At 38.0% G+C, this 24,271-nt stretch overlaps 13 protein-coding genes across 13 annotated transcripts; 9 read left to right on the forward strand and 4 right to left on the reverse strand.

Moving 5' to 3' along the window:
- Window positions 1–1,033: 1,033 nt before the first annotated feature.
- Window positions 1,034–2,736, forward strand: RHIMIDRAFT_198002 (glutamate dehydrogenase; the record flags this gene model as incomplete). The annotated part of the gene is made up of 5 exons (XM_023606245.1): window positions 1,034–1,256; window positions 1,307–1,393; window positions 1,450–1,497; window positions 1,566–1,998; window positions 2,055–2,736. The coding sequence occupies 5 exons, from the start codon at window positions 1,034–1,036 to the stop codon at window positions 2,734–2,736; spliced, it is 1,473 nt and encodes a 490-aa protein (XP_023469617.1).
- A 148-nt stretch (window positions 2,737–2,884) lies between these two features.
- On the forward strand, window positions 2,885–5,499 carry RHIMIDRAFT_54642 (ATP-dependent metallopeptidase Hfl). Its single transcript, XM_023615387.1, has 2 exons — window positions 2,885–5,004; window positions 5,058–5,499. The coding sequence occupies exons 1-2, from the start codon at window positions 2,935–2,937 to the stop codon at window positions 5,061–5,063; spliced, it is 2,076 nt and encodes a 691-aa protein (XP_023469618.1). The 5' UTR covers window positions 2,885–2,934; the 3' UTR covers window positions 5,064–5,499.
- Window positions 5,500–6,286: 787 nt separating this feature from the next.
- Window positions 6,287–7,672, forward strand: RHIMIDRAFT_288831 (uncharacterized protein; the record flags this gene model as incomplete). Its single annotated transcript, XM_023613595.1, has 7 exons — window positions 6,287–6,378; window positions 6,430–6,635; window positions 6,687–6,707; window positions 6,776–6,862; window positions 6,911–7,261; window positions 7,317–7,437; window positions 7,481–7,672. 7 exons carry the CDS (start codon window positions 6,287–6,289, stop codon window positions 7,644–7,646), a joined length of 1,044 nt encoding a protein of 347 aa, XP_023469619.1. The 3' UTR covers window positions 7,647–7,672.
- A 124-nt stretch (window positions 7,673–7,796) lies between these two features.
- On the reverse strand, window positions 7,797–10,019 carry RHIMIDRAFT_54663 (uncharacterized protein). The gene is made up of 3 exons (XM_023615388.1): window positions 9,778–10,019; window positions 9,310–9,728; window positions 7,797–9,262 (listed from the first exon to the last, which is right to left on the reverse strand). The coding sequence occupies exons 2-3, from the start codon at window positions 9,535–9,537 to the stop codon at window positions 7,889–7,891; spliced, it is 1,602 nt and encodes a 533-aa protein (XP_023469620.1). The 5' UTR covers window positions 9,538–9,728; window positions 9,778–10,019; the 3' UTR covers window positions 7,797–7,888.
- Window positions 9,603–9,993, reverse strand: RHIMIDRAFT_233517 (uncharacterized protein; the record flags this gene model as incomplete). Its single annotated transcript, XM_023607978.1, has 2 exons — window positions 9,603–9,728; window positions 9,778–9,993. 2 exons carry the CDS (start codon window positions 9,991–9,993, stop codon window positions 9,603–9,605), a joined length of 342 nt encoding a protein of 113 aa, XP_023469621.1.
- A 20-nt stretch (window positions 10,020–10,039) lies between the features above and the next one.
- On the reverse strand, window positions 10,040–10,963 carry RHIMIDRAFT_233518 (TBPIP-domain-containing protein; the record flags this gene model as incomplete). The annotated part of the gene is made up of 6 exons (XM_023607979.1): window positions 10,040–10,159; window positions 10,209–10,337; window positions 10,380–10,450; window positions 10,497–10,742; window positions 10,798–10,851; window positions 10,921–10,963. 6 exons carry the CDS (start codon window positions 10,961–10,963, stop codon window positions 10,040–10,042), a joined length of 663 nt encoding a protein of 220 aa, XP_023469622.1.
- A 490-nt stretch (window positions 10,964–11,453) lies between these two features.
- On the reverse strand, window positions 11,454–12,186 carry RHIMIDRAFT_233519 (uncharacterized protein; the record flags this gene model as incomplete). Its single annotated transcript, XM_023607980.1, has 2 exons — window positions 11,454–11,691; window positions 11,747–12,186. The coding sequence occupies 2 exons, from the start codon at window positions 12,184–12,186 to the stop codon at window positions 11,454–11,456; spliced, it is 678 nt and encodes a 225-aa protein (XP_023469623.1).
- A 1,648-nt stretch (window positions 12,187–13,834) lies between these two features.
- RHIMIDRAFT_300408 (alpha/beta-hydrolase) lies at window positions 13,835–15,706 on the forward strand (the record flags this gene model as incomplete). Its single annotated transcript, XM_023614350.1, has 6 exons — window positions 13,835–13,993; window positions 14,049–14,135; window positions 14,189–14,551; window positions 14,609–14,998; window positions 15,055–15,488; window positions 15,545–15,706. 6 exons carry the CDS (start codon window positions 13,835–13,837, stop codon window positions 15,597–15,599), a joined length of 1,488 nt encoding a protein of 495 aa, XP_023469624.1. The 3' UTR covers window positions 15,600–15,706.
- Window positions 15,707–15,857: 151 nt separating this feature from the next.
- On the forward strand, window positions 15,858–17,764 carry RHIMIDRAFT_300410 (uncharacterized protein; the record flags this gene model as incomplete). The annotated part of the gene is made up of 6 exons (XM_023614351.1): window positions 15,858–15,909; window positions 15,959–16,044; window positions 16,097–16,474; window positions 16,518–16,721; window positions 16,775–17,467; window positions 17,524–17,764. The coding sequence occupies 6 exons, from the start codon at window positions 15,858–15,860 to the stop codon at window positions 17,674–17,676; spliced, it is 1,566 nt and encodes a 521-aa protein (XP_023469625.1). The 3' UTR covers window positions 17,677–17,764.
- A 95-nt stretch (window positions 17,765–17,859) lies between these two features.
- Window positions 17,860–18,868, forward strand: RHIMIDRAFT_264520 (60S ribosome subunit biogenesis protein NIP7). The gene is made up of 5 exons (XM_023611757.1): window positions 17,860–17,925; window positions 17,983–18,069; window positions 18,125–18,263; window positions 18,318–18,458; window positions 18,515–18,868. Exons 1-5 carry the CDS (start codon window positions 17,870–17,872, stop codon window positions 18,632–18,634), a joined length of 543 nt encoding a protein of 180 aa, XP_023469626.1. The 5' UTR covers window positions 17,860–17,869; the 3' UTR covers window positions 18,635–18,868.
- A 122-nt stretch (window positions 18,869–18,990) lies between these two features.
- Window positions 18,991–20,627, forward strand: RHIMIDRAFT_300418 (kinase-like protein; the record flags this gene model as incomplete). The annotated part of the gene is made up of 10 exons (XM_023614352.1): window positions 18,991–19,035; window positions 19,089–19,144; window positions 19,197–19,244; window positions 19,294–19,423; window positions 19,474–19,517; window positions 19,565–19,664; window positions 19,721–19,768; window positions 19,817–20,045; window positions 20,114–20,193; window positions 20,241–20,627. The coding sequence occupies exons 2-10, from the start codon at window positions 19,089–19,091 to the stop codon at window positions 20,625–20,627; spliced, it is 1,122 nt and encodes a 373-aa protein (XP_023469627.1). The 5' UTR covers window positions 18,991–19,035.
- Window positions 20,628–21,344: 717 nt separating this feature from the next.
- Window positions 21,345–21,836, forward strand: RHIMIDRAFT_185326 (HCP-like protein; the record flags this gene model as incomplete). Its single annotated transcript, XM_023605848.1, has 1 exon — window positions 21,345–21,836. A coding segment is annotated over one exon (492 nt), but the record flags the coding sequence as incomplete, so codon positions are not given.
- A 741-nt stretch (window positions 21,837–22,577) lies between these two features.
- Window positions 22,578–23,893, forward strand: RHIMIDRAFT_54783 (S-adenosyl-L-methionine-dependent methyltransferase). The gene is made up of 5 exons (XM_023615389.1): window positions 22,578–22,698; window positions 22,746–22,919; window positions 22,974–23,048; window positions 23,105–23,194; window positions 23,242–23,893. The coding sequence occupies exons 1-5, from the start codon at window positions 22,634–22,636 to the stop codon at window positions 23,801–23,803; spliced, it is 966 nt and encodes a 321-aa protein (XP_023469629.1). The 5' UTR covers window positions 22,578–22,633; the 3' UTR covers window positions 23,804–23,893.
- Window positions 23,894–24,271: the final 378 nt, after the last annotated feature.

The raw sequence follows: 24,271 nt of genomic DNA on the forward strand, positions 1-24,271 counted from the left end.
GCATTGTTGTTCATTCACTCGATTATTGTCTTGTAGACATTTCTGTACTCAATCCTAATTCATTTAACTGTGTACTCTGTTCTTCTTCCTAGCATATTTTAAAAAAAGCTCGCACCTTGATACTGTATAATTCTAGACTTTCAACTGTATGGATAGGAAGCGGTAAAGGAGGCGATTGTAGGAGAAATAAAAAGCTCTCAGGCGCTGTTCCACAATCAGTAGAGGAAGACAGAGCTAGAATGGCCGAGCTCAAAAGATAACTATACATTCGCGTCATGAGGAGTAGAGATCCAAAAGGATTTTCTATTTTGGTCTAACGTTCAACTGATTGAGCATATAATTATATACAATATTTTCAACCCTGACAACTTCTCCTTATGGAATTTATCAATCGAGCAACTGACACTTTCCAGTTCATCGAAAGTCTAAGAGTGAAATGTTCAATTTATATGTGGTTAATTGTAAGCATTTTTACCTATCGTCACTAGAGCTTGATAATTTCAAGCTTGTCTAAAGAAGAAGACATACTAAAGCCCTGTTATTTACCTCATCTACGCTCGTTCAAGCCAACCATTGCCTTCATGGTGAAGCAGGTACCTCCCTTTCCAGAGGTAACACAATCATCTGCTTTAATGTATATCAATAAACATGATCTTTCATTCCATTATTCTTTCCATTATAGCAGGAACTGACCCTTTTCTGTAAGCACTGTTATACTTGACTTAAATCTCCTGTCAGCACTGCCTTCAAAAAATGGTTAAAGACATCATATATTTAAGCTCCGTCGTGAGAAAATGCGATCGGCATTTCCCACGATACTTAAAGCGGACACTGTTATATTAAAAAAAACAATTTCTTTTTTTTTCCCTTCTTTTACCAATGCTTCTTCTACGTCGTTTACCGTAAGTTGACTTTTTATTCATAAAATATCAAGCTTACATTCTTTTAGTACTACCCTTCGCCCCTTAACAGTTAAGCCTGCGCTTTATCGATGTTTAACTACTGGTAATGCTCTTATTATCATTGTTATTCAATGCTTAACTTTGTTCTTTTTTTTTTTTTTTTAGCTGCTACCCAAGCTGCTTGTAATCCCGATGAACCTACTTTCTTACAATCCGTCGAAAATTACTATGATCACGCAGCTAATCTCAGTGACGTACAGTCACATACATTGGCTCATTTACGTGCTGTTGATAGTGTCCTACGTGTCACTTTTCCGATAGAAATTGAAGACGGAAAATATGAAGTTATTGAAGGTAAGCATATAAACTATTTAATCATATTCTGTTTAACTAAACATCTTTAGGTTATCGCGCCCAACACTCTCGACACCGTTTACCTGTCAAAGGTGGTATCCGTTTCTCTGAAGAAGTTGACTTGCAAGAAGTTGAAGGTATAAAATCAAATAGACATATCAAACTGTCATTATTAAATCAAGTTTACTATTAGCACTGGCTTCTCTCATGACGTACAAGTGTGCTGTTGTAGATGTACCATGTAAGTGTATAGCACTTTTTTCTTCTTCTTCTTCTCTAATCATTGTTATTCAACGCATTATTTTATAGTTGGTGGCGCTAAAGGTGGTATCAAGATTGATCCTTCAAAATACACAGTCGAGCAACTTGAGAGAATCACCCGTCGATACACGATGGAACTCTGTCAAAAGAAATTTATCGGCCCTGGCCTTGATGTTCCAGCTCCTGACGTTGGTACTGGACCTAGAGAAATGGCATGGATTATGGATACATATGCTCAATTCAATATAGGCGATGTCAATGCTGCTGGTTGTGTTACTGGCAAGCCTCTATCATTAGGTGGTGTACGTGGTCGTAATGAAGCCACCGGTTTAGGTGTTTATTATGGTATCCGTGAATTCCTTAGTTATCCCGAAGTGCAAAAGAAGACAGGCGTTAGTGGAAAGATAGAAGATGTATCTGTGGTTATCCAAGGATTCGGTAATGTAGGCTACCATGCTGCTAAATTCTTTGAAGAAAATGGGTAAGTGTCATCATAGTAACTGATAACGATTTTGTTGCTCACTTTTATTATGCTAGTGCCAAGGTTATAGGTATTGGTGAAAGAGACTGTGCTATATATGACCCTAATGGTTTGAATATTGAGAATCTCTATAAGCATCACCGTGCCAACAGAACCTTCCGTGGATATGATTCATCTGCTCAAATCATTGACGAGCCAACCAAGATCCTCGAAGCTGAATGTGATATCTTGATCCCTGCTGCCCTCGAACGTCAGATTGGTTTGCGTAACGTTTCCAATATTAAGGCCAAGATCATTGGTGAAGCTGCCAATGGTCCCGTTACACCTTCTGCACACTCCCTCTTGGAAGACAGTGGCAAGGTTATTATTCCCGATTTACTCTTGAACGCGGGTGGTGTCACTGTGTCCTATTTTGAATGGCTCAAGAATTTATCCCATGTGCGATTTGGCCGTATGAACAAGAAGTGGGATGAACGTGCACGATCCAAGGTAGTTGCCCTTGTAGAAGAAAATGCTGGTAGACCCTTAACAGAAGCCGAAAGAAAGGCCATTGTACATGGTGCTGAAGAAGCTGACCTGGTTTACTCTGGCCTTGAAGATACCATGATTCAAGCATGCCACGAAACAAGACAAACCGCTCAAATCAAAAAGGTAGACTATAGAACAGCTGCTTATATCAATGCTATCCAAAAGATTGCTACCGTCTATGAGGGCTCAGGTATGCTGTTTATGCATTAGACGAATAGCCTTATTTTTTTTCTCTCTTTATTATCTCATTGTCATTTTTTTTTTGTGTGTGTATGAGAAAGCTCACTGTATTCATAATAAACATATTTTACATTTGCCTTTTTCGAACTTGAAAGGGCAAAGCGGAGGTTGATTCCTAACGTCATCTCTTTTTTTCTTCCAAATAATTTCTGCAACCTCCCTTCTTCAATGCTATCACGTTTATTGAGCATCACAAGGTGTTATGCCAAAAGATATCCACAGACAGCAAGAGTAGCTCTTAGAAACTATAGTACTAAAAAACCAAGCAATGATCCTAAAGGCTCCCAAAGCTTTTTCGACAGAACTCCCTTTTCAAGCAACAGTAATAAAAAACCCAATTCAGCACCACCGGGGATGCCAAAGACCAGCGAACTCTTTGCTACAGCACTTTGCGCCTATATAATCTACCGAGTTGCTTCACCTAGCGAAGACGGGCGAGAATTAACCTGGCAGGCATTTCGCAGCCAACTGCTTGATCGAGGTCTTGTCGATCGTCTTGAAGTGCTCAATAGAGAAAGGGTTCGTGTCTATCTACGACCTGAAGCTCACTCCATGGGAATATCTCCCAGTAACGTATTCTATTTCTCCATCGGTTCTGTTGGAGCATTTGAAAGAAGTTTGGAGAATGCACAGCGAGAGCTGGGCATTTCACCAAATGAAGCAATTCCTGTTGCTTATCATGACCAAGCCAATGTAGCCGAAATGATACTTCAATTTGCGCCCACAATGTTATTAATTGGCATGTTATTCTACATTAGTAAGAAAGGCCCAGGGGGTTCGCAAGCTGGTGGTATATTTAATATCGGAAAAAGCAAGGCTAAAAGGTTCAATCAAGAAGACAAAGTGAAAATTTCCTTTAAAGACGTCGCAGGCGCGGACGAAGCCAAACTAGAGATTATGGAATTTGTCAATTTTTTAAAAAATCCTGCAGTGTATGAAAAATTGGGAGCCACGATTCCCAAGGGCGCCATCCTCTCCGGCCCTCCTGGTACGGGTAAAACGCTTTTGGCAAAGGCAACGGCAGGAGAGGCAGGTGTTCCTTTTTATAGCGTGTCTGGCTCTGAGTTTGTTGAGATGTTTGTCGGCGTGGGCTCTTCCCGAGTCCGTGATTTATTTGCAACAGCCAAGAAAAACGCTCCTTGTATCATCTTTGTGGACGAAATTGATGCGATCGGCAAGACTAGAGGCAAGGGCGCTGGTCAGTTTGGCGGTGGCAACGATGAGCGCGAAAGTACATTGAATCAGCTTTTAGTCGAAATGGATGGGTTTGATTCTGATCAACATGTGGTTGTTTTGGCTGGTACAAATAGGCCTGATGTGCTGGATCCTGCTTTGTTAAGGCCAGGGCGATTCGATCGACACATTACTATTGATCGACCCGATATTAATGGTCGCGTGCAAATATTTGAAGTACACCTTCGACCCATTAAAGCTGACTTGGACAAACAAGTACTTGCTCGTAAATTGGCAGCACTGACTCCTGGATTTGCTGGTGCTGATATTCACAATGTATGCAACGAAGCTGCTTTAATTGCTGCTCGCCGTGGAAAAGATATGGTAGAAGAGAAAGACTTTGAGGATGCTATTGAACGTGTTATTGCAGGTTTAGAAAAGAAATCTCGCGTACTGTCGCCTGAAGAGAAGAAGACGGTGGCGTATCATGAAGCTGGCCATGCCATTGCAGGTTGGTATCTCAAGTATGCAGACCCGCTGTTGAAAGTATCTGTAATCCCTCGAGGATCTGCTGCACTGGGGTATGCTCAGTATTTGCCACAAGATCAGTACCTCTATTCAAAGAAACAGTTATTAGATCGTATGTGTATGACCTTAGGCGGACGCGTATCAGAGAAGATCTTCTTCAATACTATCACAACCGGCGCACAGGATGATCTTCAGAAAGTGACTAAAATGGCATATGCTCAGGTTACAGCCTATGGTATGAATGCAAAGATAGGCCCAATCTCCTTCAGCGATCCTCAAAATGAAAATAGATTCCAGAAGCCATTTTCTGAAGAAACAGGAGAATTGATTGATAATGAAGTGCGATCACTTGTTTCAGAAGCTTATGACCGTACGCTTCGTCTCTTAACAGAAAAGAAAGATGAAATAGAGAAAGTAGCGCAGTTGCTTCTAAGTAAAGAAGTCATCACAAGAGAGGACATGGAAAACTTGGTGGGTAAAAGACCATTTGATGAGCATACTACATATGATGAATATGTTAGACGAAATCCTGCTAATGTAAGCAATAAAGTATTGAATATACACACATATACTCACTGTCTTTCTTCTAGCCTTAATATCATTCTACAAGGTGATTTCTTCTCACTTTCCTACTACTATGTGTGTGCCTTTTATTGTACTGCATTTGTAAAAATGTATGATATAAACTCTGTTGAAAAGACAGATTCATCCAGCAAGATACTTTTTTATTTGTATAAGCATAATGTTGGTTATGCTCCATTTATGCTTTTCGTCAAGGTGCTCTTGGGGGTTTTGTTTTTGTTGTGAGACACCGCTAAAACAGCACCTTCATTAGTTGTTCTAAGATAAGCGGTAGGCTTTTCAACAACATAGCAGAAGCCTTCAGTGTTCCCCAAGGATGATATGAAACAAAAAGCCCAGGCTCTTTATAGCAAGTGTTTCCGTACACTTTAATTATTCTAACGAATCGTATTTTTCGATTATAGCTTCATATATCAACTGTTTATCTTTGGTGAAGAGCGATATTAAGACACAACAAACCTTTCAATAAATTGCTATGAAACATTCATAAATAAAGCTACTGTTAAAAATATATTTTATAAAGTATTGCTCTGACAGCAAGTATAAATTGTATTATAAACTATAAAATTCATCTTACATTGGAAGTGCAATGTCCCCTAGCATTACTATCCTTAGAATTTCTTTGGAATACTCCTGCTTGTAACAAGCAGTCTGCTGATAATGTTTAAATCCTCTTTTACGATGTCTATTCTTTTAAAAATCCTATGTAAAACATGATTAGGTTGACCTTATTTCTCACTATCTGTTTATTTATTAAAGAATGTAAGAACAAACTAATGCTCATATTTCCCATTTCTTGGGTTTACTTACATTTAGTACAAGGGCAGTTGCGGATGATCAATTTGACACGATCTAAATGAGTTTGGTATATAATACATAATGATAAAAGAGTTTGCTTTAAACACTAGTTTTGGCAAAATAATTAGCTTTAAGCATATATTTCATTAATGTATTTTCAAATATACAAGGATGATCTTAAACAAGGTGTAAGAGTAAAACGAAGCATATGTAATCAATTCATTAACCGATCGTCAGGGTTTCACTAGTAGAAATAAATTTAGTTAAGTCAATGTTATCATCGTAATAAATATCGTCCTATCCTATTATTTCTCTTTTTCTACCTCCTTTCCTTTTTCCTTGTTGTTGTTGCACATTGATGAGTCTATTGACAGCCATTTTTGCACTTGTTGTGCTGTTTACACCCAATGTATACACTTTAAATGTTACACATATATCAATGTGTCCTGCTCTCTCACCTCGTCCAGCACCGACAAGCGTTCATGATCTTCGGCCAGATGACATAAAAGTGATGGGTGCCTTAGGTGACAGGTAACTGAGAAATTGTACGCGATCCCCTCATATTAAGACTGTTATCTTTAGTATTACTGCAGGATTTGGTATAATGGGAGTGAACTTGTCTCAGCCTCCGTTGTTAGCAGCATTTAATTCATTCAACGAATACCGTGGATTGAGTTACAGTATAGGAGGAGATGAGGGCGCTTTAACAGTTCCGAACTATATGAAGCATTATCAACCAAACTTAAAAGGATATTCGATTGATAGCCATATTGCCCTTTATTGCAGTGGTAAAGAAGATGAATATTTTGAGAGAAAGAGAGATTAACATAGCCTTATAGTCAATAGTTGTCCCGGAAGATGTAACGTCATTATTGAAAGGAAAATCGGTTTAACCGTATCATAAGATTGACTCTGGTTATTATTATAGATATACCTGAAAAAGATCGGCTTAACGCAGCCTTAAGTGGTTCACTCTCTATAAACTTGCAGCATCAGTTGGATTATTTAATACCTGGTAAATCCTTATAAATTTATATGTATAAAACTAACTCTGTCTAAATAGAGATGCATAATATTGCAGGAATAGATTTTCAGAACGACTGGAAAATGATCAACATTCAAATAGGAAGTAACGATATGTGTAGTTCATGTGATCGTAGATATACAAACATTACTACACCAGATCAATTCGCCAGCCATATGGACGCTGCTGTTGAAAGGATTATAACAAATGTCCCTCGCGTACTGGTTAATGTCATCGGCGCCTTTAATGTATCTCAGCTATTTCCTGTTACTGCTGGACAGGCTTACTGTCGTCCGAAAAATAATGATACAAGTACCATCGGGAATAGAAGAGAATGTAGCTGTGGCTCTACTCCAGGTGGCCTAGAATATATGGATTACCTTGCAGTTGGTAAACGGTTGTGCGTAATTTCTTTTTTTCATTATGTAACCTCTTTATCCAATAGAGTACAACAAGAGACTATTTAGTATTTATCAAAAATATCAACAAAACAAAAATGATAGCTTTGCTGTTGTCTATCAGCATAGCAATTTAAACATGACAAGCTTTCCTATAAACTTCTTTAGGTAAACTATAAAACAAGTATCACAGGCTCTAATCTACTCTTAGTAACATCGACTGCTTTCATCCCGGAATAGTTGGTCATCAATGGGTGTCAAAAATAGTATGGAATGAACTATTTCAACCGCAAGCTAAAAAACCATCCGTGTTTAACTTCCATGCAAATCAAACCATATATTGTCCTACTGACTCTGATAGAATAGCTACTAATTAATATTAATAATATTTATAATACTTGCAAATATATACTATCAATGTTCTACATATAAAGTTGCTATTCGTAAAACGAAGCTAATGTCAGAGAGCGGATGGGCATCCTAAAAAATTACATATTGTAATAATATCTTATATTCATCATCGTGAACCCTTTACAACAAAGTTACATTCTCTCATGAAAAATAGAATGAGTCAATAATGCAACGTATGTTTTTTATTATTATTTCAGCTATATACAATCTATTCTTCTTCTTCTTCTTCAAAGTTTTCTGGCAAGTCATATTCATAAGCAGCATCCCAGCGTGATCCAGGGGCTTTTGCACTAACATATTTGATAAATCGCATAACACCTTGGTCTCTAAGAACAATAGATAGCTCATTTTTTCCTGCTGCTAAGCTCAATAGTTCACCATCCTCATCGGCCGCTTTATAAGTAGCTGGATCCTCTTCACCGTCATGTGCAGCCATGTAACACTCATATCCACCAATATCGCCATCTTCCCAGAATTCAGGCTTGCTTACGTGGCAAAATGTAACGTCCAGCACTCCCTGACCTCTTGTGTTGGTTGTAGCCAATGTATAATCATGTCCTGGACGGAAACGACGGATTTGACCACGATAGCCGACTGGCATGATTTGTACAATGGCATTTAACCATTGACGGAATGCTTCAGATTCAAACTTGGTGGCCAAGTACTGAAAGAGTTCATCTTTGCCAGTGGAAACCATAAAACGAGATCGATGAGGAGGGCCTTGAACGACCCAGCCTTCGCGTACGCCTGTGCCATGAGATGCAATACCATCCTTACCCGTGGCTAGTTTGTCTTCTTCGTCATATTGTTGTGTGATACGTTCTAATTTTTCAAGCAATGTCTCATTCAAGAATTTCTTGCACTGGACAGCAGATTCATCTAAAAAGGTTTCTGATAGCTTATGAATCATCTTTAGGTCCAAATAGTGAGGGTTGATCCATTCTGCCAGTTCAGTCAGCACATCCTCTGTTAATCCTACTGTTTCTTCTTCCTCCTTTACTGGATACTTTGTGAAGTTGTCGCTGGAATCTTCTTGAAGTTGCTCAAGCGAAGACTTTGCCTCTCCTTCATTAGATGGTTCCTTGTATCCAATTTCGCCTTCTTGTGGTATATGAAACCAGCCAGAGATGCTAAGACGATTACCCGTGCCAATGACCTCTTCTACTGAGTGGAATGAGTGGCCGGGTTGAACAGTAAACATGACAAATTGATTCCATTGAGGAGGAATGGTCACTGTAGGCTCTGATGCGGGGATACCCTTTTTGATAACTGGATAGAGTTCGAGAGCTCCACCATCTTCAGGCTTCCAAGGGTTTTCGGGGTCTGTGAGATATAGAATGTACGATACTCTGCGAGTGCCTATCACATCATCGTGATTCAAAAGATGACAACCTGTTTGGTAAGAGTTGATACTCATATCCATCTTTGAGCCAGATAAAGGTCCACAGCCGGTAACATGAGAGATAAAGTTACGAAAATCCTGAGAATAAAGCGCGTTACGAAGTTCAAAAAGACTAGATAACTGTTTCAATTCTGCTTCGGGAAGACCGTCCAAATTGGCCAAGTCGCCTGTTTGGTTGACCTGATACATGTAAGCTCTTTTGTTGTCATATCATCCTTCTCTCTCACCTTGTAAATATCTGTTTCTTTAAGCGTAAAATGTAAACTGGAAAGAATTTCTTTTCGAACGCGCAATAAGAGATCATTATCACATAATTGATCAATTTTACAGTGAAGATAAGGCTTGGATTCTTTATAAGCTTTTTCTAACCTCGTCAAGGACTCAACAGTGAATAGATCTTTTTGTAATTTGCCTTCAATTTGGCTATCGTCAATTCTAGCTCGTTTATTTGACATTTTAAATAAAAAGAAAGGTAAAAAAAAAAAAATCTTCTAGTGGCTCAGACTTTTATTTTTTCTATCTATTGACCTAATAGTCTTGCTAAAAATCCTTTGTTGCTTTCCTTGTTTGCACCAAGGGCAGATATCAATTTTGAATAGTATTTTGGATTACTTGCAGGGTATAGAATCGCTTCTGAAAGCGGATACTATGACAATGGTTAATTTGGTTGGAAGCTAGCCGAGTTAAAAGCTAACCTTTTGTTTAAAATCATTGTTTAATAATTTTTCAAGTGCAAATAACTGTTTCTCTGCTTGAGCAATGTCAAGTGTGCTTTCATTCCGAAAACTTTCTTCAACTTTTGTTGTCAATACTTGTTTTAAATCCTTATTAGGTCTCACTTTATCTACAGGCCATCGTTGAACAACCCTCAAGAATGAGCGATACAAGGGTTGAATCTCTGCAGAAGACATTTATTTAAGAAAAAAAGAAAAAAGATGATGTCTGGCATTTAAAAATTTACGAGGCAAGAGGATCTTTATCGTATGGTATAATGTCTTCTTCTATACCCAATTCCTCTTTTAGTTCATCAGGTTTTCCGGGCATATGCTCAGTTACTGTCTTGAAGATGGTCTGAAACTGTATAATCATGAAGGTTGACTTTCTTTATGATGTATATAAACCTTACCATCGTACGTCTCTTCTTCCACTGATCTCTATTGCGAATAAACTCTTCGTCCGCTCTCTTTCTTTTCTCTGGCGGTATAAGTACTACGCCACTCTTGAGATGATTGAGCCTTTGCTCTAATTGCTCATTCTATAATACACGTTATAAGAGCCTATCAATATATAGACTTACTTCTTGTTTATATTTTTGAATAAGTTCTATAGCTTCTTTTGTAGTTACGTCACTTTTGAGCTTTGATAGCTCTATCATTCAAAATAAATATATGCTTACATCTAGATGAATAATTACCTCCTTCAAGTTTCTTATTTTCACTCTTGATCGTATTAAACTCATCACTGACCTTGTTGATTTCTCCCTCAAGACTATCTAATGTCTGTCCCGTTTCATCACTTTTAACAGCATCTTGTTTAATAGAATAAACGACTGACTTGCCATATGTCTTGGATATCACCTCTCCTTCTTCAACCAACTTGTCTAGCGCTTTTATAATATGTGCTTTGGAATACTTTGAGTGTAGGTTATTAAATACGTCGGCTTAGAGTCATACGTTGGTCATTTTGTTTGTGTGTCTATATAGCTTTTAATTTACTTGCACTATAGGGTCGGTTGACCTTTTTCATGTACTCAAGGACTGCGTGTTCTACTAAAAAAAAAGAAAAGAAAGAAATACAATGAAAAAGAGAGAAGTAAAGAATCGCTGCTATTCAGCTACCTTCTTCTTTAGCACTTCCACCTGTGATTTTTTTCTTGGCCATGGAACTTGAAAGAAATGCAAAATGCTGGCAGTCGCATGAAAGTAAATCAAAATGACGCGCTGTGACCTCATTTTTATTCTATTGTATTTCTGTGAATACAGCGCGACTCAATGGGTTCATCCTCTTTACTTTTTGCATTGCTTATTAAAGAAGCAATTATATAATTATTTTCCTCCCTTATATTGATCATCATTTAGCTCATACGCTACTTCTTGATCGTATACATTGTTCTTCAACTTGGCATACTGTTTTGTTAAAAATAAATTTCAGAAAGAGGATAAAATTATGACGTGTATGAAAAAAATAATTGGCGCATATTAAAAAAGGTATTTACGCAAAGGCTAAAAATAAAATACGTGCGAAGGAGACGATATACAAATGAGAGTAATAAGTACCAAGGAGAGAATATAAAAAATTATACAGTTAGTTATGTAAGAAAATTATTACATACAACTTACCCCGAAGGCATCTAGATGTGTCCTAGCGATAACTAGGACGGAGAATCATCGTCTAAACGTATTCTAGCTCTTGGTTGCTCCTGATCGTCCACTCTTCTTCGACGTCTTGTAGGAGCAACAGTAACCCGGCAAAACCTATGAGGAACCATACCATTACACCGAAGCCCACGAAGGATGTGCATGTAGTTGAGGCAAGCAGCAACATCCCTGTTCCATAAGCGATATCTGTCTGGTGCTGCCATGGCAGGTCTACAGTATAGATTGGTGCATCTACAAGCAATATTCAATCAGTATAAAGTCATACAAGTGGTTCATGTACTATTACCTTAAAAGACCATGGCAGACAACAGCAGGATGTCGCTCACGTTGATACGGTCGTAGATTTGGAACACGACGGAACGTACGGAGGCTTTCGTTGTGGCATGTTGGACAGCACCTACTGGTCTTGTACTCGTCTATAAGATAGACTTGGAACCCATGCTTCTTGAGGAGCCTTCGGAAATCAAGGCCAAGAATGGGTTCACGGTACCTAGCATGGGGAGCGGACCAGTTTCCCATCACAAACACGGCGTCTTCTCCAAACTTGGCGCGTAAGTCTTGAATAAACTTTTGATCGGCACGTTGTTTGTTGAAGTACGCTGAAAGATGGATTATGCGGAAGAGGGGATATCCATTATCATGGCTTGTGATGGTATGTCCATAGAATCGACTGAGAACGGCAGACTCTTCAGATCTGGCTTGAAGGAAGCGGCTAAAGCCCTCCATAGATACGGTGCTGCTTGGCTGGCGGCTGTGGTAATCTCAGGCTACACTTTATTAAATCTGAAGCAGAGATCGCATCTTAAATCGTTGTTGTTTGTGCTCGGGTTTTGGGCATTGTGACCACAGCAGGCAATCCTTTTTTTTGACCAGGCCATACTACGTTTTAAATTAATATGAAATGCAGACTCATCGAGAAAGACGCAATTAGTTCTAAAGTCCATGTCCGTACACTCCCACTTATGAACCTAGTCGAAACGCTCCTGAATTTTTTCTTCACTGTTCCTATCTACAGGCTGAAATTGGACTTTTTTGAATGACAAGTTACATTCAGTTCTTACAAAATTGTCGACAGTGCTTTTAGAGACCTTGAGATCCTGAAACTTTTGAAGTAGTCGCTCCATTACTTGCTCCAAGATGGCTGAAGGATACCCATCTATATACTCCAAGGTCATTTGCTTGTGTTATCCATGAAGTATACGCGAGCGGCCGGTTTTCTTATGCTTTATAAAAATACTATCATGATCCGTTTTGTACATTTGAGCCCATTTTTGAGCTGTGCGAACATGAGTACCTAATTGTTTTTCAGCAGCTGAAGCACTTATAGCTTTCTCAAACGTCAGTTTAAAGAATCCAACTTTGCCTTGATCCGTATAGAGTGTGTACGCTCGCTTACTCGACGCCTCCTTCATGCAAGCATTTGGATCATCTTTTGCATCTTCATCTGCCACAGAGCCTACATCGAAATTATTCTCCTGAGGCTGATTATGCAAATACTGAGTGTGTGAGCTAACTGTTTCTAAAGCATATCGCTCTTCATCAATGATATAATCCATAGGCTCAGGTCTACCGTATTTATCAACTGCATTACCGTGCCCATCTTCGTAGAAAATTTGAAAGCACACGTTGTAATACTCGGTTTTTAATGAGAAAGAGAGTAAAAAGAGATCTGACAGTGCTTTCATGCTTAATATACTCATTTTGTACGACAAAGCTCCTACATATACGAAATCAACTAATGGTTAACGTGACATTAGAATTTAACAAGCGCGAATTTTACATTATTTCCAGAAAGTAATGTCGTTCCAAGATGTCGTATTTTGTATAATTTGTATTATAAATTCTCGAATTATGCGACATTACTTGTAGAAAAAACTGTACACTTGGTATCAATGTCAATAATTTTTGGAAATACTGTATAACAACACGCTGAGAGTATAGGTTACTCATAATGATCAACAATCTCAAACCTTGCTCGTCTATAAACTCGAAACCACGATTATGAATTCTATGAGACTAGACTCAAGTTGAAACGATAATGTAAAGAAAGAGCAGAAAAGGAAGGACCCTTCAAAAAAAAAAAAAGAATAAAGAAAAAAATAGGCTCCGCTGAATACTTTTTCATTTTTTTTTCACTTTTCTCTAATCAGCATGAGTCTAGTCGAATTACTTTCAAAGAATCAGAAACCAGTAGTTACAGCCCTTACACTTTTAAGTGCTGCTATGGCCATTGCTTATCAGTATTATCGATCTAAAGGCATCACCTTATCAGAACGACTCTATTTTTTACTTTGTCAACGAAATATTGAAGAAGCTACTATTGAACATGAACTATCAACAAATCAAAGTACAGTGTTGCCTATATATGCTTATAATGTGTAAATATCTAAATTTGATAGATGAGTCCGATATCATTTCAGAACATACCCAGTTCATAGATATACGTGGACGTAAACTTCGTATTGTACATATTATTCATGAATTGGGAAGTAAAGTTCCTTTGATCGTATTTATTCATGGGTTAGGCGGACAAGTAAGGTCCCCATCAAAAAATGATAAGCTTCACACAAATTCATTTCATATCATAGGTATCACAGTGGCAACGTCAGATTGAATATTTTTCACAAACCGCACATATTTTGGCTGTAGATTTATTAGGCTGCGGTAAAAGTGAAGTGACAAAAGAGTAAAGTATCAGTTAGGAAAAAAAAAAAAAACATAACGTTAGACTCATTTATTACAAAGTTGGGAATCGTATACAACAGAGGCTTTAGTTGAAGATATTAAAGAATTGTTGACGGATAGGTATAAGTATCCTTCTACCGTTATCATTGCACATTCCTATGGATGTGCTATTGCTTCTTTTGTTGCTGTATGTCCCGAAATACGACCCTGTATGGCTGGACTCGTCCTTATTTCCCCAAAGGAACATGTCAGTAAGAGCCAATTGAAAGGTCAACAAAGACTAAAATGGATACCTGATTGGTTACTCGACATATTCCGAACAGCAGATCGAAAGGGTCTTTACTATTCGAAAAGCGTCAACAGATTTCTAGGGCCTGATGTGAACGAATCTATTCGGAAAAGGCAAGTGTATATGTATACATTTTTGATAGTCTTTTTCTTTACGCATTTATTTTTTAGCCAGCTGCTTTGGAATTTACAGAGTAAAACACCAGTGACCAAACGATTTTTAGCAGGCGCTCGACTTCCCACCAAAGATATCTATTCCCAGTTAGATATGGGCGTGCTTTTAATTGGGGGTGAGAAAGATCAGATCACGCCTCCTGATGAGATGCACATCATCCGGAAGCATCTTATCGGTCTGAACGCAGATACACCAGATCACCGTGTACCTGTGCCCCACATCATTCCAAGTGTCGGACATATGCCTATGGTCGTACGTCCCGAGTTGGTTAATCCAGTCATTTCCGATTTTCTGATCCATCACTGTGGCTTGAAAACGCTGAGTGGCGCGTGGCAGATATTACATAAAACCAAAGGCGAGAACAAGTGGGATTTGAAAAATTATGAAAAGGTAAAAATATGAATATGAATTGAAAAGAGTGACCAACATTGTGTAAAAAAAAAAAGTGGGTCAATGTAGCCAATATCACGGACGGACCTATCGGACCTTCTTTATTTAGAGCCATGAAAGTGATGCGTCAGACAGATCCAAGTCATTCTCCTTCGGCTTTATTAGCAAAGTACCCAGAAATTCGATTTATCATCGACATCTCAAATGACATACCGCCTTATCGTGCTAGTGACTTTGAACACTCTCGCATTGAATATATCAAGTTTAAGACTGTCAGTAAGATTCCACCTACGAGAGAGGAAGTGGCCAAGTTTATCGAAATCGCGGATGCTTGCTGGGCAAAAATCCCTGATGGCCAGATCGCTGTTCACTGTCACTATGGGTTCAATCGAACAGGGTTCTTTATTGTCTGCTACATGATTGAGAGATTAGGTCTCTCTGTGCCGGATGCACTCGAGCATTTTAAACAAGCTAGACCTCCTGGAATTAGGTAAGCTTTATATTTCACACATAAGGACAGGAACTGATCCTTTTTACATTATATAGACATGCTCATTTTGTAGATGAACTTTATCTTCGTCATGTATTGAATCAACGATAGAAAAAGTATTTTGTATAGACTAATTTATCCCAATGTAAATTCAGAAAGGGGAAGAGTTTATTTGTAAAAAGAGATAATGAAAAAGGAGAATAAAAAGTAGTCCCTTGAAAAAGCTGATCTTTGCTTCCCAGCTTTTTTTGATGTACACACACATGTTTGCTCCTGAAAAAAAGAAATGTTAACTGTACCCTTTTGCAAGGAGCAGAGTATATAAGCATTTATTTCTTTTCTTCTTCTTTTTTCTTTACTTTCTTTATAATGCCTTGTCTGGGATCAAGAAAGAAAACCAGCCAAAAAGATTCGATTCATGGTAGGACAAGAGAGAAGCAAATAAGAACACAATAATCAATTTGTAATAGCATCAACTATCAAGCGATCCGAGAGCATCGCAAGTCATCAATCTGTACTGCAAATAAAGCAGGAATACCAAGAATTGAAATCCAAGGTGAGTCATTGTTATCTTATTTTTTGTCTTTGCTTATCTTTTTATTCTTTAGACCATGGAACAACAAGATACAATTAATAAGCAAATGGCAGAAATTGAGCAGCTGAAAACACAACTATCAGCCACCTCTACAGAGGCTCCTCAATTAGTCGAGCTTGAACAAAAGCATGAAGAGATGGCATCCGAACTTGCTGCCAAAGAAGCAGAGTTGGAAGAAACTAAAAAGGAAGTCGAGTCTCTAAAGGAGATGCTCGATTCCTTACAACAGGAAGGCAAGACAGCTCAACTTTTGGCTGAAAAGGATAGGTTATTGAAAGAAAAGGAAACCGAAATGGAGGCTATGCAACTCCAATGGGAAAATGAAAGAGCAGAGTTGGTCAAACCTGCCTTGGCACAAGTCACTTCTCAGCTGGAAGAACTCAAAGAAACTGTAAGTTTACAAGTACACAGTACATAAGCTGACATACATATAGAATAAAGTAGTCATGGAACGACTGAATGAAAAGGAAGATGAGTTAGCTGAGCTTCGAGCACAGCTCAACAGGAAGGACAGAAAACCAAAATCAGGCATAACCAAAGACCAGGAGCATCAAAGGCGATTGAATCGGTTGACAGTTGACCTTGAAAATGATCGTTTACTCATGCAAAAGTTAGAAGAACTCAACCATCAATTGGAAGTAAATACAGCTATCAATTTTTGCCATGCTTTTATCTTATCTTTTTATCCTAGGCACAAAAGCAAAAGCATGAGGCTATTCTCGAATCTCATGCCAAGGCGATGGCTGAGAAGGACAAAAAATTGGAAAAGTTAAAAAAGAACCATGAATCTGCCATTCGCGAATTAGAAAGTGCACAGGCTCAAAACTTGAACAAACTTCAACTCAAGTACGATAAAGACATTGCTCTTTTGAATCAACGACTCAAACAGGCAGAAAACCAGGCCAAGAGCAATATGGATGACGAAGTAAGCAAGATATTGCATGAGTTTGAGCAGTACGAGCATTATCATTCGCTCCAAGTGGCACATTTACAACAAACATATCAAGAGCAAATATCCGCCATGAAACAAGGACAGCAATCCGAACTACAGCAGCTCAGCAGTGACAAGAGCATCGTTTCTCCCAAGTTACGCAAGACAGGCGGGCCAGGTACTAAATTTAGATGGCCTGCTCCTGAAGCTTCTCAGTCTGTTGAGTTGCATCCTCGTGACCCCAAGGAAATCCACGTATATACTTCAAGCATCTCAACTAATTCTAAACTAAAGCAAGAAGAAGAAGATATCATCAAGACATTAGAGACTAACAGCATAAAGTTTAAAGTGATTGATGTCGCCAAGAGTGAACTTGCTTTACAACATATGAGAAAGCAGAATACTAAGTCTCGTGCCTTACCACAAATCTTCATGGGCGGCACGTATAAATGCGTAAGTTTTTTAGTTTTATAAAAAGGAGAAAAAAGAAGCTAATGTACAAAATATAGACATATGAAGAGTTTGCACAAGCTAAAGATGATGGAACCTTATCCCAACTTCTTATACAATCAACCTCACCCATGCAAGAGGCTGTCAATAAGCTCAACATAAAGACAAACAATTCTTATCTTCCAACACCTATTTCTACTCCTCCTTCTTAATTTAATGATGTGAATACAAAAATAGTTTACTTTTTCAATAAAAGAAAGGATCCTAATAACAACTCCCCACTTTACACAAATAGGAGGGATGTCTGCATGAATTTAAGGTCACAGTGGCTTATTTCAAAAATCTACAATTTTCCCTGAACCTTTCATTTTTTTTTTTTTTTACTCTTATATATACCACAAACAAATGCGTCCCTTAACCTCAGAAGAAACGACAACTCTTTTCGAGAAGCTTGCAAAATAGTAAAGTGTGTCTGTAAAGATATAGGCAGATATGAATGTTCTAATTTTGCATTATAGTATTGGATCCAACATTAAGCATTTAATCGACAGACCTGATGAGACGTATTGCTTCCGTTTACAAAAGAACAAAGTCTATTATGTCAGGTAATATAGATTATATACTTTTAGATTCGAGTTTTCTGAAATAAAAGGGTTATAGTGAATCTATGGTGAGAATGGCAGTGAGTGTGGGACGTGATCAGCTTGCATCAGTGGGTACTTGCTTTGGCAAGTTCACAAAGACTGGAAAGTTCAAATTACACATTACGGCACTTGATTATTTAGCACAGTATGCAAAGGTAAGGGATTTTATACGGTATATAAATAAAAAAAGCTAATGTCATTATATATAGTACAAGATCTGGATCAAACCAAATGGTGAAATGCCTTTTCTTTATGGTAATCATATTGTCAAAGCTCATTTAGGTAGAATTACAGATGACACACCTGAACACACTGGTGTTGTCATCTTTTCCATGTCTGATTCACCACTGGTAAGTGAACTCTTTGAGACAAATGGACAATCATTTTTAATGTGTACCAAAAATAGGGATTTGGTGTGACAGCACGATCAACAGTAGATATGAAAAGACTTCAGCCTACAGACATTATCGTGTTCCATCAAGCTGATGTTGGGGAATACCTTCGTGATGAAGATACACTGTTTTAATTATGGATTTGTAAAATATAAAATCAATTTTAGAGTTGTATAAAAAAATTTTTGTTCATGATGCCATTGATGACACTTGTCGTGTAACCTATGCATTAGTATGACATTACCATAGTTTCAGCCCTGAGTTATACTTTGTTAATACTTGTCCAATTCGATACAATCTTTTTTCTTTGATTGTTTCTTTTTTTTTTTGTTACTTTGTGGTAAAAAAGACCCATTTTTAGAGTGCCGTCTTCCATAAAAGGTAATCATGATGTTTCTATGACATCAATTTTTTATGCCGTTCACTCGGGATCGTTTTTTTTTTCTTACAGTAGATCAATTTTTTTTTGTTTACTGTCCTTTCTTTTATTCTTTTTTATTCTTTTTATTTGTGAAAAAAAGATAAACTACTTTATGTAAATAGGAAATGTTATACGTTTACATTGCATATTAATATTATACGTTGTAGATGGCTGAATTTGTTAAACTTTCGATTTTTGGTACTGTGTTTGAAGTAACTACAAGGTAAAACGATGAATAAATACATATAAAATAAACGCTAATACCCCAAGTATAGATATGTAGACCTACAGCCTGTAGGTATGGGTGCATTTGGTTTAGTATGGTAAGTTACAAGGATGAGGTATAAACTAGATATTAAAGACAGTATGTAGTTCTGCCAGGGACCAGTTGACTGGGATGAATGTGGCTATCAAGAAAATCATGAAGCCATTCTCCGCTCCAGTGCTAGCAAAGAGAACCTATCGTGAACTCAAGTTATTAAAAGCATTAATGCACGAAAATGTAAAGATGAATATGCTGTGTTGATGTTTAATGCTAAGATAGTTTTACAGATTATCAGCTTAAGCGATATATTTATTTCTCCCTTAGAAGACATGTAAGTCTTTAAAGTGAAAGGAAAAGACTTATGCTAATATACTGTAGATATTTTGTTACCGAGTTACTTGGTACAGATTTACATAGATTGCTTCAATCCAGGCCCTTAGAAAAACAGTTTATTCAATACTTTTTATATCAAATATTGGTAAAGCAGACAAAAAGAATATCCATAATCGAAGCTCATTAAAACGTGTTTATTAGAGAGGTCTAAAATATGTTCACTCTGCTGGTGTTATTCATAGAGATCTGGTAAAATGAAACTTAAGCTATATGATACATGTCTAATATGGAATCTAGAAACCAAGCAATATCTTGATCAATGAAAACTGTGACCTCAAAATTTGTGATTTTGGTTTAGCACGTATTCAAGACCCTCAAATGACCGGTTATGTGTCGACAAGATATTATCGAGCACCTGAAATTATGCTCACCTGGCAAAAATATGACGTTGCTGTGGATATTTGGAGTGCTGGCTGTATTTTCTCAGAGATGTTGGAAGGAAAGCCTCTGTTCCCTGGAAAGGATCGTAAGTATACAAAAAAAAAATAGAGAGAAAGAAAGAGAGAACAAAGGTTGCTTACATCATTTAAATAGATGTACATCAATTTTCTATTATTACTGAGCTCTTGGGTACGCCACCTGACGATGTCATTGCCACCATCTGCAGTGAAAACGTAAGATAAATACATGTCTCTGCGTATATTTACCAACATGTCTATAGACTTTGAGATTTGTAAAGAATCTTCCCAAACGTGAACCCGTTCCCTTTAGTCAGCGATTTGCTGGACAAGATCCTGAAGCGATTGACTTGCTAGAAAAGATGCTCACCTTTGATCCTCGTAAGCGTATTACAGCAGAGGAGGCCTTGTCTCATCCTTATCTTGCACCCTATCATGATCCAACGGATGAGCCTGTTGCGCCAGAAAAGTTTGATTGGTCCTTTAACGAGGCTGATTTACCTGTAGACACTTGGAAGGTGATGATGTATTCTGAAATTTTAGATTTCCACAATGTAGACAATACAGACACTATGAACTATTTAGGCACACCGCTTACCGGGCCAATCTTGGAAGGACAAGAGGCTGCCTACATGCAACCTCAGCAATAAATAGCATACTTTTATTTTGAACCTCAGTTTATATTACATTTTTTTGGCTGTTCTTTTTTCCCCTCTTTCTTTTCTTTCTTTTAAATGACATTAGAGCAGGAACAACAATTACTAGGGAACGTACCTGACGAACTAAAGTTAATACAGTGTATAGATATTATTCAGACCACCAATGACTTGAATACATGTCTCCAGGCTTTAAACTACTTGCGCGGAAAGGCAACCAAGCACCAAGACACCGAAGCAAAAACGAAACTCAGTCTGTTGTATACTGAAGATCACAAGTACATTACCAAAGATCCGGCCGAAGTGATTATTTGGTCGAGAAGTGTCTTTGACAAGCAGTTATCCCAGGCACTTTACCAATCCTCTAGCGCTTTTACAACCAGTCGTCACACAAGTGGAGTTCAAGTCATCCACGAAGGCACCGAGAACGACCCTAATCTGTGTTATTTAGCAGGTCTACTGTATACGAAGGGTATCGGATTTGAGCAAAGCCTCGAACGCGGTATTGCCTTGTTGAAATATGCAGCTACAGAAGGAAAGCTAGGAGAAGCAGCATGTGAGCTGGGCAGGATCTATGGTGACCGATACAAGTACTCGTACCATCAGTTTGCCGACTCTGTTTACTGGTTTGAACGAGGATTTGAATGTGGCAGCAATCAGGCAATTGTAGATCTGGCTTACAGTTTTTTTGAAGGAAGTCAGGATGTGCCTAAAGACGATGCGCGTGCGTTTCGGTATGCAAAGGATGGTGCATTATCCAATGACAAGTACTGTCAGTATATTGTGGGGCATATGTATTTGAAAGGTAGAAGCGTAAAGGAAGATGCGGCAGAAGCGATGAAATGGTTGGATGCATCAGCCAAGCAAGGATTTACTGTTGCCCTGGAAGAACAAGTGGCGGTCTATATGCATGGAGCAGGCAATGTTCCTAAAGATTACAAGAAAGCATACCAATGCTGTACACAGAGTATAGCAGCTAATATACCCTATTGCCAAGTATGTCTAGGGGACATGTACCGAAATGGATGGGGAGTGGAACAGGATTTTCATAAAGCGTTTGAATACTATCAAAACGCAGCATCCACGCAGCAGTCAGATATACCTTATTCACATGCTCAGCATATGATTGGAGAAATGTTCTTGCATGGTGAAGGCGTGCCCAAGGATTTGGCAGTGGCCAAGGAATGGTTTCAGATCGCGTCTACTCATGGCTATGAGCCATCTCAAATCAAGCTTCAGCAAATATCAATTTTAGAGCAAAATTTACTACAGCAGCAACGAGAAGCATTAGCAAACGGAGAAGGAACGACAAATCAAGAAAAGAGATCCAGTCGATGGTCTTTGGGCTTTTTTAGAAAATAAAGCTTATTACCATTTTTATGTATAAATGCTGCATTGACTTGATAAAGGAGAAAAGGAGGAGAAGAGGCAGGGTAAACAGGTCAAGACTAATGAGTGCTTGCTATGATAGGAATAAGTTACCTGTAGCTGTCTTTAGTGCTAAAATGATTTAAAAAAGATGCTGTGTCAAGTTGAAGGGTATCTGAAAATACACATCGGAGAGAAAACAGGACATGATCTTTTAATTATTGGCGTAGCTGACATAAGCTTAGAATATGAATTGTAAGGTAACATCATAAATTACAGTTCATGTCAAGCTTGACATATGTATCTTTACCTTCATTTAAATACTGTAGTCTGTCTTGGACTTTCAAAAGCTACATGAAATATTATAAGGCAAGGAGACTTTTGCAAAGAACATTTTTTAAGTCTCCTTTTTTTAAGGTCAATGGCTTTTAGTTGATCCATGTCACCGTTTCTAAAACAATCATTGTTAGGCGTTTCGATGCTTTACATGTGGTAAAGGCGATCGTAATCCTTGATCAAATAAAGTAATTTTTTCATTTACAGCCAGTGTAACCATCTGTTCACTTTCCTTCCTTTCTCCTCCCTTTTTCTCTTCTTCTTTTTTCTCTCTCTCTCTTTTCCCTATATAACGGATGGGCCCCTTTTCAGTTTTATCAAAGGCAACACAGCATACAAAAAGCACCTATAGTTCAAAAAGGTATAATTAGCCAAGTCGAGGTCCAGCACTAATAAAATATATAATAGTGCCAAAGTAATAGTAGACATAGACGAACCACTGGTAGAACCTAAATTTCCAATAAAACAATATGAATATATCGAAGGCCGAAATTATCGGCAGACTAAAAAACCCAGTGAACAATTTTTACCATGCGATGATGAAGAAATTGAGAGACTACAGATAAACCATTTACTATTCAAGTAAGCTCAACAATAACAAAAAAATCGAATAAAAAGTGATTGATGTCATGATAGATCTTTATTTATCACACCTTATTTCTCACCTATACAAGATCAGCTAAGGAAGGGCATTAAAGTGCTTGATGTATCGTAAGTGGTATGTTGTAAAGTCAAAAGCATATATATATCTTTTATACATGCATTAGTGCTGGCCCTGGTTGGTGGATAATGGACATGGCTAAACAATATCCGAAATCTCATTTTACGGCTGTGGATGCTGTCATTTATCCTATAAGGTATATTAATCAGCATATAATTTAAAATTATTATTAACAATAAAAAGTTGCCCGCCAGCCAATTGTCATTTTCGACTCATGGACATGTCAACTGGACTTGCATTTCCTGATAATACCTTTGACTACGTTACTCAACACGATTGTCTGTTTAGATACAGTCAACAAGATTGGGAAACAATGATACCAGAAATCGTACGAGTCACAAAGCCAGGTGGTTTTATTGAATTTGTAGAACTTGGAGGTTCCATACAGGATGTTGGACCTAACCTATCTATTTGGATGATGCGTCTGACAGTTTCATTACAGACAAGAAATATTAACCTCAAAATTGCCTCACAGCTCGAGTCAATGATACAATCGTTTGATAATGTTAGACATATAGAATCTTCACATCGTTCAGCGCCCATAGGCTGGTATGGTCGAAATGGTGATATCATGTTGGAGTGCATACAACGACTATTTGATTCTATAAAACCAAAATTATGTGAAGATTGGTCAATGAATTTAGCAAAATACGATAAAATGGTAGAAGCAGCAGCTGCAGAATGTAGAGATTTTAAAAGTTGGTGTAATATTCATTATACAATCGCACAAAAAAAGAAAAAGTGACAAAAAGACACGTCTATTCTTTAAATATAATAATATGTAAATTAGCTCAGCAATACTGAATAGTTTGACCAGACCTTTGCCTAATTCTTTTTTGGGAAGAAGAGGAAGTTTTGAGATTTGAAATCGTATGTTGTCGGCATGAGGCTCAACAGGCTGGAAGCCATAAACCGCATGGCCGTCTAAATTAATACTTGCGTTGCAATGATCAATACAAACCCCATTGTTTCCAAAAAAATTTCAACGACAATCTCTTGGTCCAGATTATGGCCAAGAAGACCTAGACTATCGGCTTCTGCTATAGTTGATCCAGCTGCATGTTTGAACTGGCTGAGAGTGATGGAGGTAGGTGAGATACGGAAAAAAGCTGTGTTGGTTGCTGTTCCTCTTCTCCTCTGAAACATGCGGATGGCTTTAGAGTTAGCGTCTCTTCTTTTCCTTCTTCACCCTTACTTCTTCGACCACTGCTCT

The sequence above is a fragment of the Rhizopus microsporus genome (assembly GCF_002708625.1).
Source record: "Rhizopus microsporus ATCC 52813 unplaced genomic scaffold scaffold_2, whole genome shotgun sequence".
NCBI lineage: Eukaryota > Fungi > Mucoromycota > Mucoromycetes > Mucorales > Rhizopodaceae > Rhizopus > Rhizopus microsporus.

Coding starts and splice junctions, on each gene's coding strand:
- RHIMIDRAFT_54642 (XM_023615387.1), top strand. CDS start 2,935: ATGCTATCACGTTTATTGAGCATCACAAGGTGTTATGCCAAAAGATAT.
- RHIMIDRAFT_54663 (XM_023615388.1), bottom strand. CDS start 9,537: ATGTCAAATAAACGAGCTAGAATTGACGATAGCCAAATTGAAGGCAAA. Junction 9,263..9,309: donor AAGAAACAGATATTTACAAG/GTGAGAGAGAAG, acceptor TACATGTATCAG/GTCAACCAAACAGGCGACTT.
- RHIMIDRAFT_264520 (XM_023611757.1), top strand. CDS start 17,870: ATGCGTCCCTTAACCTCAGAAGAAACGACAACTCTTTTCGAGAAGCTT. Junction 17,926..17,982: donor TTCGAGAAGCTTGCAAAATA/GTAAAGTGTGTC, acceptor TTTGCATTATAG/TATTGGATCCAACATTAAGC. Junction 18,264..18,317: donor ATTTAGCACAGTATGCAAAG/GTAAGGGATTTT, acceptor CATTATATATAG/TACAAGATCTGGATCAAACC.
- RHIMIDRAFT_54783 (XM_023615389.1), top strand. CDS start 22,634: ATGGGCCCCTTTTCAGTTTTATCAAAGGCAACACAGCATACAAAAAGC. Junction 23,049..23,104: donor ATTAAAGTGCTTGATGTATC/GTAAGTGGTATG, acceptor TACATGCATTAG/TGCTGGCCCTGGTTGGTGGA. Junction 23,195..23,241: donor GCTGTCATTTATCCTATAAG/GTATATTAATCA, acceptor AACAATAAAAAG/TTGCCCGCCAGCCAATTGTC.